Source organism: Ipomoea triloba, chromosome 5 (assembly GCF_003576645.1).
Source record: "Ipomoea triloba cultivar NCNSP0323 chromosome 5, ASM357664v1".
Taxonomy (NCBI): Eukaryota; Viridiplantae; Streptophyta; class Magnoliopsida; order Solanales; family Convolvulaceae; genus Ipomoea; species Ipomoea triloba.
Window position 1 is genome coordinate 25,802,574 of NC_044920.1, and position 12,230 is coordinate 25,814,803.

A 12,230-nucleotide genomic window follows, 5' to 3' on the forward strand; every position below is an offset into this window, starting at 1 on the left:
ACAACAGACAAATTGTTTGATATGTTTAATTAATGTACGCAACTACTCTCCCCACCCCCACCGTTTAATATTTAGAAAACTGCAAAATTCTGATCCAAACCCTAAATTAATTGGCACCACCAATCAATTCTGCAAGTCTCCGGTGAGAGTGAGTAATTGAAACCCCACTTTCACTTCTTTGGTCAAACTCACTCTCACACATTTCTAGGACTATATATCATTGAATTTACTCCCAATTATTATTAAACTATATATATGCACACTGATTTATGTGTAACAATTAAATACTGTCTGCAGTAAAGTAAAGATCTGACTTCCCATGGATGATGGATTCACCTCATTCATTTCATATCCCTAAAATTGCAGAACAAATCTAAGAGACACTTAAATGCTGCACATAATTAATTAACCATGATGTTGATGCTTTCAACTTTTCAAGTTTATACTACCACTACTACAACTGGAATTACCACCAATCCGACTGTACAACCAAGCCAAAACTAGAACAGGAAATAGAAGGTTGAAGTCCTAGAGGGAATCCCAGAATACTTAATCCCACTCCCAATTTAAACAGAAAGCAAAGCATAATTGATAATACAGCTACTTAAGGAACAAACTAGGTAGAGGAGGAGGAGGGAGGGAGGTAGTCGTACAGATTTTTATATGCTGAGAAGATCGGGTGGTGGCTGTTGGTGGTCTTTTGCGTCGCTAGTACCAGTTCCGGGGGGCTCTAGTGCAGAGGACTCACAAGTTGTTGTGCCCTCCGGTTTGGTGCCGGGGGGCTGCTTGGGGAGCTCTGTTAGCATTTGCACAACCTCACGCATCTTTGGGCGCTCCACGGCTTGCTCTTCCACACACAGCATTGCGACGTAGAACATGTGCATTGCCTCATGAATGGGGACTGTGGATAGTCTGGAGTCGAGGATCTTGAGAACTCCTTCCTTCTTCCCGTCCGTCATTTTTCTGACCCATTGGACTATGTCGACGCCATCTCCAAACTCCCCAACTGGCTTTTTCCCGCACACTAATTCCAATAGAACCACCCCAAAACTGTACACGTCGCTCTTCTCATCAACTTTGAGTGTGTACGCGTACTCTGCCAAGGAGGGAGCATAAATTTCAATGTCAATTAATAACTACAGTAACAATATTGGAATTACACAACACACTTTCTGGTAAAAATAATAAAACAAAAAACTAATGGTTAACTCAGCAGTTGCCCTTGTTTAAAGAAAGTACTAAGTAAATCTAAGACGCCTCATTTATTTCAATTTGCAGGTAGGACAAAGTTGGCTTTGAATTGTCGACAAGGTAACTACAGAACTCATAAATTCCAACCAAACAACCCCAAATTAGTTAGAGATCATTTTCATTGTTGATGCATATTTATTACAGATCTGTTTAATAGCAGTCAAGGACTGTACAATAAATAACCTTGTAGTAATTCTTTTCTATTCTACTGCATTAGCAATAAAATTCCAGAAAGAATGAAGAGACAGATCAATACCGTTAGGCCTATTCTTGATGCAATGAAATACAAGCACCAAGCACTTATTTATAGAAACCTTTGGACCACCATTCTAAAAGATCAGACACAAATGAAGGCTCACTAGTCACTATTGACCCCTATGCAGTCAAAATTAGGATCATATTGTAGTTTCTTTGACAATCTAAGACTATAAACTACAATAGGGAGTACTTTAGCATCAACAGAATAAACACATTTAAGCATATCCAAGATATTAAAATAACCAAGAAGGAAAATCATAATTTAGCATTGCAATATAGTATATAATACCTGGAGCAATGTATCCATAAGAACCAGCAATGGCAGACATGCATTCTGATGTTCCAGAATCTTGCAGGAACTTGGCAAGTCCAAAATCAGCAACATGAGCTTCAAAGTTAGTATCCAAAAGAATGTTGTTTGATTTTACATCACGGTGGAGGATGAGGGGTGAGCAATCGTGATGAAGATAGCAAAGGCCCTTTGCAGCCTCTACAGCTATCTTATACCGCGTATCCCAGCGCAAATGACCACCTTTCTTGCCATGAAGAACTTCACCCAGGCTGCCATTTGGCATGTACTCATAAACCAAAAGGTTTGTTTCATAGTTTGAGCAAAAACCTAGTAATCTGACAATATGCCTGTGTCTGATCCTCCCAAGAGTCTGTATTTCTGCATTGAACCCATGATCATGTGAAGAGCCACGGCTCATGGCTGGCAACCTTTTCACTGCTACTTGTTCTCCATTGGGCATCGCTCCCTTGTAAACTATACCAGCACCTCCCTTCCCAATGATATTGTCCTCCTTCAAGCAATCTAAAATATCATCACAAGTAAAATCTAAGCGCTGGAAAGCAGTAAGTTTCCATGCCCGAGCATCACTTGCCTTCTTTAAAGATCGAGCCTTAATAATTGCTGCAACAGCAAACACAATCGAGCACACAAGCAACACAACAACAAGTATAAGCTTCAAAGATGGTGAGAGACCCCCTTTCTGATGGGATTCATTAGACCCATTAACAATACCATTCTTGCAAGGCCCCAAATAAGGGCCACAGAGATCCGGATTGCCCACAAACGAAGTTGAATTGAAATAACTGAACTGACCAGTACCAGGAACCAATCCAGATAAATTGTTATATGAAAAATCAACAGAGGTTAGGCTCTGCATTGCAGCCATTGACTCTGGAATGCTCCCACTCAGGTCATTCCTGGACAGGTTCAAGTAGTTTAATATCTTCATGCCTGTGATCTCAGTCGGAATTTCACCAGAGAGTTGGTTTCCACTGAGATCAACGAAAGTCAGCAACTTGCACTGGCTTATTTCCGGTGCAATGGTACCAGACAAATTGTTGTCGCTAAAATCCATCTTGGAAAGCTGTTGTAATTTCCCAATTTCGGCAGGAATGTGGCCTGAAAACTTGTTCCCATCTAAGAGCAGCTTCTGCACACCGGCAAAATTTCCAATGCTGGATGGCAATGGCCCAGTCAAATTATTATTGGAAAGGCTAATCTGCCCAAGACTGGAAGAAATGGAACTTATCTCCGGAAAAGTACCAGTGAGCAAATTGTCTTGGAGCTCAACTTGTGAGAGCTTAGGCAAACTCAAAAGCCCTTTAGGAATCGAGCCATTGAGATAGTTTTCGCCCATCCGAATCCGATTCAATGACTGGCACTGGCCCAGAGATTCCGGTATGGGACCAAACAAGAAATTTCCCAGAGTAATTAGGGTCTGAAGTTTGTTTCCAGTGCACAAATTTGGGGGTATATTTCCGGTCAATTTATTGGAACTGATATCAACAAATTGAAGCTTACCATTCTCGCCCAACTGCTGTGGAATGCTACCTGTGAAATTGTTCTCCCATAGCTGTAACACCTCCAGCTCAGGAAAATCCCCAATGAAGTCCGGTATAGAACCGTGAAGCTTGTTCCGGAAGAGATTCAAAAGAGTGAGATTCTTAAGCTCCGCGAAGGATTCCGGTATTTCACCAGAGAACGCATTGTTGGATAGATCCAATGACTTCAAGTTCTTCAGAAACCCTATTTCCGGCGTTAATGACCCGGTAAGGTCGTTAACTTGAAGGAACAGAGTATCCAGGTTGTTAAGTTTTCCTATCTCCCCTGGAATCTCTCCCGTTAGTCCACAGTTAGCGGCGTCAAAGCGAATGAGCTGAGACAAGTTCCCTATCTCCGCCGGTATTCCACCTGAGAAGGCGTTGAAGTAGCCAATATAGAGCTCCTTAAGCTTCGTCAAGTTCCCGATCTCCGAAGGTATCACGCCACTGAGTCCGTTACCGGAAACCGCGAGATACTCGAGATTAGGGAATCTTCCGTACTCTGGAGGAATGCGACCGGTGAAATAGTTGCCGCCGAGGTGGAGATGGCGGAGACCGGTCATTTTGTAGACTTCAACCGGCAGGTCACCGGTCAAATTGTTGTTGTAGAGGTCGAGGACTTGGAGATTGGCGAGTTGAGCGAGCTGGTGAGGGAAAGTTGAGCCGAAGATATTGTTGGAGAGATTAAGGAAACGGAGAGTAGAGATTGCGGAGATTTCCGGCGGAACGGGGCCGGTGAGCTGGTTGGCGGCGACGGAGAGGTTGACAAGGGAGGGAAGTTGGGATACCTCCGGCGAGAGGACGCCGGAGAGGTTGAGGCCGGAAAGGTCGAGCGAAACCACGTGAAGGAGCGAGTCGCACGTGAGCCGTTGCCACGTGCAGTGGCTGGTGGAGATGTTCCATGAGGAAAGAGTGGACTGAGAATCGGCGGTGAAAGCCGCCTTTATAGATAGCAATGCCGCCTGCTCTGTTACGCCCGGTGGTTTTCCGGCGCCGGCGCCGGTGGAGTGGCGGAGATGAAACTGAAGGAGGAGGAAGAGTAGGAGAAGGACCCGCATTTCGTTCGCTAGATTCGTATCTCTCTCTCTCTCTGTATTGCCCACAAACTATTTGTTTTTAGGTTAGCTGAGTGGTTTGGAATTAGAGTAGAGATTGCAGCTCAGTGAGCTAAAGCAAAACTCAAATTACCATATTTTCACCAGGTAAAGCATTTATATATATTCTCTGTAAATCAAAAGATATTAGAGTATATTTTTATGATAAATTACAAAAATTATTAAGGGTGTGTTTGGTTTACACATGGAAATTAGAATGGTATCAAATGTTTAGCAATGGTAACGAGTTTTTCTGAGAGTATTTTTCATGTTTAGTAGTATGATGAAATGAGAATGTTATTAATAATTGGGGAAGGGGAGAATCAAGGGAAATGAAAATCTTATTTTATTAGGAAATGAATTTTGCAATTAATGGGATAATCAAACCCTATAGTAATGTTATAAAAACATGTCAACTAAACAATAACAATGACGTTAATACCCATTTCTGATAGTTAAACCTTTCAACCAAACACACCCTTAGAGTATAACCAACTTGGTTGGCGTAAGTGACCGTGTACTATGACTAGTACCCCTTAATTGGGTCAGCTCAATGCGAACGGTAATTAATTTGAGTATGATACAAGATTAAAGGTGTCTCTTACAATTAAAATATGTTCAGGACACCTCGTCTGATCGAAAAAAGATATTAGAGTATAATTTTATGATAAATTACAAAAAATAAAGAAAAAAAAAAAAGAAAGAAAGAAAGAAAGAAAATTGAACAGATAAATTACAAAAATCATTAAGTAACTAGTTTAAATTTGAACTTCATCCATAAACCTACCGTAATTAAGTTATGCATTTTTAGTCAGCTAGACTCCTAGGAGCTTTTTTACCGTCCGACTAGTGCCTATGTAATTATGTCAACAAGTGGTGTTCAAAGTAGAGAATTGAACTTTTTTTTTTACAACTCGTTTGGTTCGCTGGAAAATATTTGAAGGAAACAGAATTCAAATTCTATGGAAAACAAATTACCAGGAAAATATATTCTATTGTTTGGTTGGATTTGGAATGGTAAGAAATAATGGGTATACAGACAATCATACCCCTATACAATAATAACAACAACAATAATAATGGTAATTAAAGAAAGTTAATGAGGGCATAATTGTCCTCCTTGTTTTCCATTGAAAACAAAATACCAAGGGGTGACCAAGAAATTTGTTTTCCTTGTTCTTAAGGAAAATGTTTTCCGAACTCAAAAAAAAAAATGTTTTCCATCCAACCAAACAAAGGAAAATCAAATTTTCTTAAATTCAAGGAAAACATTTTTTTTTAAAAACATTTTCCAGCCAACCAAACACCTCCTTAGTGTCCCCTCTTTACTATCCCAAAGTAAATAAATAAATAAAAATCACTCAATGCTTCATTAAAATCAGGAAAGCTAAAGAGAGGAAACGGAGAATCCTAAGATTCTGTTCAATTCATCCAATAAAGGCTCTGTAATTTTGCCTTAAAAGCAGTCAATAATGTCCGTAAGGCTTATACTAGTTTAAAATGTCATCATTCTCTAATTGTCATCTATAAAACAGTAGTACGGGGCACTATTTAATTCAGGACGAAAAGAAGGGCACTAATTTAACTCAAATAGGTCAAAATGTCAAAATATTGGAGGTCCCTCAACCGCATCATTTTATGTAGACGACTGGCAATTCGTGTATACGACTTCGTTAACGGGTCGACACGATAACGACACGAACACGATAAGGCAAAACACGAACACAACACGTTAAGGTTAACGGGTTCAAAATTGTAACACGAACACGAACACGATTTGTTAACGGGTTAAACGGGTTGAACGGGTTGACACGATATACACGTTTTGCTAATGGGTTTCGGATCGTGTCGACACGATATGACACGAAACCCGTTTAAACCCGCTAAATCTATTGATATATTAAAAACTAAAATTTAAAGTTAAGTTATATAAAAAAGAAATAAAACATACAATCCAATCCATCAAACAAACTAAAAAAATATTCAATTTATAACATTCATAAAATTATAAAATAACATCCAAAAATCATAATTAAAGAAGTCCATATTAGTTTTTAGAATAAAATTGAACACAATAAACATTCAAATTTCATATTGTTGAACATCAATAATTGGTGTATGATCTTGGCCTAATGTAGTAAATTCATTATTAATCATGTTCATGATATATTTTGTAAAGACAATGGTTCTTACCTAAATGACAATGGTTCTTAGCGGGTTTTAAACAGGTATGTGTAAACGGGTTAACACGATAATATTAACGGGTTCTTAATAGGTTTAACGGGTTGACCTGTTAAGACACGAAAACATAACGGGTCAACCCGTTAACGACCCGGGACATGTTAAGGCTAAACACTAACCAGTTATTTTCGTGCCCAGTTTCGTGTCGTGTTAACGGGTCGTGTCGATAATTGCCATGTCTAATTTTCTGCAATTTAGTCCTTATATAATTACGGAGTATAATTTAACCAATTTAATATTTTAATTCTTTTTTAGAAAGGATTTTAATTCTTTTATATATTTTTAATTAATAAAATTAACATAATGATTAATCATCCACTTACACGCTGAAGAGTAGACAATATCAACACCAATAATTTAACGGTTTTTTCCCCTAATATTTTAAACTTCAAAACACCACCAACTCCTTGATATAATACGAGATTATATTTTGGATAAAATGAATTTCCAAATTATAATTTTTAAAATCCCCACATAAAAATGAGCAAATTATTTTTAAAAAAATATCTGTTAGAGTTGGTTTTAGTGTGATTTTTTAAGAATAAAACTATGTTTTTTTTTTTTTTTTTTGTGATAAGGTAGACATATCGTACATGAACTTATGACAACTATAAAAGCATCCTCAATAACAATGTTTTTTTTTTAAATTTAATTTTTGAGCGGGTAGGGAAAAAGAAGAAAAAAAGAAAAGAAAAGAAAAGAAAAACAGGGTCAGACGCAAAGAAAAAAAAAAGCGCAGGATGTGCCCGGTTGGGCGCTATGTTGCCATGCACGCAAGTGTTGTGCGAAAATCCTAGATTTTGATAGGTCCCACAACTCTCATAAAAAATAGAATTATTGTAAAAATATTTATTTTTCTCTTCTCTATATAAACTTGATATCCTTTAAAACTACACCAAAAATCATATATGGGGTTGCTCTTAGAGTGATTGGTCACATGTCTTCATAATTTTGTATATATATAGAAACCCATTTTTATCGAGAACATATTCAGTTAGCCAGTTAGGTATGTTTGTCCTCTATATACATACACTTATCTTCACAATGCATAATACAAACAAGCGTACACTGCATGATTATATCAGTATCGCTTTTAAACCTTTTTTTTTTTCAAGCGTTTTAAACTTTTAATCAGAGTAAAAGATGGAATTGCAAATAAAATAAAGAAAATGGAGTAAAAGTAAAAGGGACGACGTGGGTATCTGAGTTATGAAAAGGTGGGCCCCCCAACAACCGATTCCATGCACACACAACACATTGCAAGCATGCAGTAGTCATCCGTCACCTAACACCACACCTTTTAAAAATAAAATAAAATATTTTGGGTTTCCAAAAAAATTCAATCTTGTCAAATTATATATTTTAATTTATAAGTTTTTGAGGTAAGGTGATCAATGTTGAGCATAAATAATATATAAATATTAGTCTAATTATCAGCTTAGACTTTTAGTTGAGATGGAACACATGCTTCAATTTAGTATCAAAGCCATACCAAAGGTCATGGGTTCGAATGATGACTTGATTTAAGGTTTTATTCCCCAACTTTATACAACCAAACCCGAAATAAAAGGGAAAGCTCTGTGGAGAACAATCATTAATCACGTAAAAGACATGGAACGCATTGCTGTCATAAAGTTAGATCTTTCTTTTCCCCCAAAGTTACTCGTTAAAACCACGTAACGCCGTGAAGGTTGTGTGTAACGGAAAGGTTAGATAAAAAGTTGGTCAAAGTAGCAGGGCGACTGACAGTGGTAGAGACACGAGATACGTTGTTTTGGTGGAACCACATTCGCCATTTCCCTGCAAGTCCCTAGTAATCTATCTGTATTATTGTTGTTGTGCCCCACGTTAATGTGTTGAAGTCGACATTACGTATCTGCCCCTCTTCTTCTGTGTGGTCATACCCTGCGGCTTCGCCGCTGCGGTGCTCTAAATGCCCAATTGCAAGCCGATAATGCCAGGCCCCTCAGGATATAGTGCAAAGAATAAAGTAAATCTTCAAATGGGAAAATGGATTGGAATAGAGGGGCAGACATGTCATGAGGGAGAATGACCAAAGTGTCCTAATGTGGCCGAGGTTCTCACTTTCGGATTGTGATATGTCTCAACACACAACGAAAAGGGTCGACACTATTGAGAATGGGTTGTGTTCAGGTGTCCCTTTCGGAGCGACAGGCCACGAAACAAGTGGTCTGGTGCAGGGCTATTCTCGTCATTTCAATCTCTATCTCCGTTTTTTTCTTCACCTTTTTCGGACGTTAGTTCTTAGGGCTTTCCCAAGGCGGGTCTTTTTCTTCTAATATTTTTTTTAAAATTTAATTTGATTTTGCAAATATTAACAATGCCAACAACAACAAATAAAAGTTCAGTAAATTCGAATTCTAAGATTTAATACGCAATTAAGTAACAAACAAATATTTACCGGTCTAGTGACACCCGGTTGTACTCTCATATAGAAGGGGTAAGTTCAAGCATCAGTGGGGGATATTGACTCTTTATGATTCAGTAGGAAAACAAACAAATATCTAAAATATATTGTTGAGACAATGTGGGATTGTATCATCAACCATCCATTTCAGGTTTCCAATTCCTTATTTTAGTATGTCAATCTATATTGTACGAAAATTATGTGAGGGGGACGTTTTCTCTATTTTAGAAACATTTCACCTTTAGAACTTATTTGAAAATGTTTTCACATCGTTTTCTAATTGATAGAAAAATGTTCAAATAAAATGGATCATTAAACTTATTCGGAGATGTTTTCGTGTCATTTTCTATTTAAACAAAACATTTAGATCATTTCCAAATTAATCAAAATTTTGAAAACATGTTCTTGACTTTTCAATCCACATATTCAAATTTTTATGACACATTAAAAAAATCTTAAAAAATAATTTTAAGTCAAAATTTTTCTAATTTCTTAATTTCCATATCATGTTCAATTTTTTCAATAACCTACTTATATATATATATTTAATCTTTTCAAATCAACTCATCCATTACATATTAGATTGACATCCTAATTATAACAATATAAGAAATCACATGTGACATGTTTTCTATTATTAATTTTAGTAGTAGGTCAACTAATTATTACATTAGTACATTGACACTAACAACTAACAACATATACTTTCAATATTCAACGAGACAAACCTATCAAATTAAATACGGAGTAATTTTCAGGATTCAAAAATGAACTAATTTAAACACAACAATGACAACATAATATATGGCTTGTCTTATTGAAAAATTAAAATATCTCAAGCATCTTTCATATTCTACTATAATTGACCTATGCATATATAGATCACTATATAGCTTGACATCCGCCCAAATTTGCATAGTAGAAATCACTATATTAGCCCACACGAGCTTAGCTGGTTCAGTAAACAATATTTAGGAGAAGAAATTAAGGTTCAAACTTGTCAACGACAGTGTAAAAATTATGTTCAAAGTGAGTAGATTTCTTGTGCCCACCGGTATTTGACATTATCTGCTGAATTATTGAGTCACCGTGACTTACATTCTCTGTCGGGTCGGGGTGACTGCACTTGAAGTTGGGGATTTAACCTTTTGGGATAAAAAATCACTATATTACAACCTTTTATATTAATGAGTCAATTTATTATGAATAATATAAGTTTGTTTTATTTTTGTGCAGTTCTTTACCTTCTAAGGTCACAAGGTGAACTTTACTCAAAGTACATTTTTGGATAAGGTTATATACTTTTCTGTAAATCAAAGAAGGCACATTTGAGTAGTATAAATCACTATATACTTTAACATTGGTCTAATTGGATAACTTTAAATTATTCATTTATAACGCATTTTATATTTTAGGTAGCAACAAGCCAACAACAGCTTATATGTAAATATAGTACCAAAAAATTAGTTGATATATGAGGCTGTCATCCTCAATTGATTATAATAATTCCATTCAATAAAAAAGAAGCAAAAATGCAATCATATTTTAGTATAATTACTTCCCCGTTGTTCTCTCTTATTATGCTTCCAGAATTCAGATGCTCGCGTGCAGGGCAACACTTATATCCATAATGATGATTACTTCATTTTTTTTTATAGATATAAAAATATTATTCTATTTTTTTAATTATTATATTATTATTTTTGTACCCTGAACTGAATAGTGCACACGTATCTTCTTAGCATATATGATGAACGGCATATGCATGCGACCATATTGCACGTGCACTAGCTTCTGATGAATTTTAGAATATAATGAGAAATCGAGTTTCTTTAATTTGTATCATTGAGATGATAATAATAGTATACATATATATACCTAATAATAATAATAATGTTGATAGCATAATCTAGTCATTATAATTCAACAAAAGCATTAATAGGATGCTGTTTCGCGACTCCCAGAACGTGGCAATAAGTAGAAGAGTTAATCATTGGGATCTCCAGATCCCTTCCTTTCACCAAATTCCAGAAGAAGAATCAATCGCCCGTGCTAATACATGAGCTACTTGATTCGCTGACCTATTGACATGGCGAACAGAGACGTTCTGAATGTCACTAACAATAATCCGACATTATTTAATAAGTAAATCAACATATGAAAAATCAGAACGAGCAGAATCATGAACTTTAATTTCTCATGCCATTACAACAAGGCGGCACGACCAAAGTCCAATCCGAAACCGGCGATGCCGGGAGAGCAACCTAGCTAGCTACGTCTGGTCCTTACAACACTTACGTTTGGTCGGTTTGGGTTTGGTGAGAGGGTGCCATCTCACATTACACTTATCCAATTTAGTCCACAACCCCTACGCCCTTCAACTTGGACTACATACTTTGTCGTTCTACCATACCATTCAAGATGAGAGGGTCCTATTTCTATTGGATTTATTAATCAACAATCATCCCTTTAGGAGTTTAATGTTAAACAAACCACTGTTCAATTCTCTTTGCTGTTTCATATATCTATCCGATAGGATGATCGTTTTAATATAATACAGATCGAGGGCTGCTAGGTGACGACAAAGCAGACAGCCCTCCCACTAGATTTATGTTTTTCTGTCCCATCTTTAGTCCTTTTCGATCCTTGTCGTCATGTCGTGCGATGTGGGTCCCCTTTTATTATTCACGTTGGCTTAGTACCTTCTAGTTTGTCATTCCGCGGATTTTCAATATTTTGTAAGTTGACAGGAATATATGATTGGGTCGTCCATATAAATCTACAACTTGGAAATTTTGTTTGGACCGTAATTTATTAACTCAATGGTTGCCCATAACGACTCACTGTCCGGCCCAATATAAATGCATCCAACTGCTATTTATTTTCAAGTTTAATGTTTTTTTTTTCTTCTAAATTGAATTGAATACTTATATTTCAATATAACCGATGATGACATTGGACCCTCAACCTTGGGTCATTTTATTGGGAAAGTCTTCGTCTAAGTAGGGTGTTCATTTTTATTGATGAGGAGTTGGCCAACAAGAATAATAAAAATTTATTGGACTAAGAAAAAAAGGAAGCATGGAGCAACATAAACAAAGGAGGTGCTGCTAAGGGGTATCAAA

At 36.7% G+C, this 12,230-nt stretch overlaps 1 protein-coding gene across 1 annotated transcript; it reads right to left on the bottom strand.

Moving 5' to 3' along the window:
• Nucleotides 1-378: 378 nt before the first annotated feature.
• Nucleotides 379-4,528, bottom strand: LOC116019525 (leucine-rich repeat receptor-like serine/threonine-protein kinase BAM1). Its single transcript, XM_031259773.1, has 2 exons — nucleotides 1,799-4,528; nucleotides 379-1,096 (listed from the first exon to the last, which is right to left on the bottom strand). The coding sequence occupies exons 1-2, from the start codon at nucleotides 4,398-4,400 to the stop codon at nucleotides 660-662; spliced, it is 3,039 nt and encodes a 1,012-aa protein (XP_031115633.1). The 5' UTR covers nucleotides 4,401-4,528; the 3' UTR covers nucleotides 379-659.
• Between the last annotated feature and the right edge of the window lie 7,702 nt (nucleotides 4,529-12,230).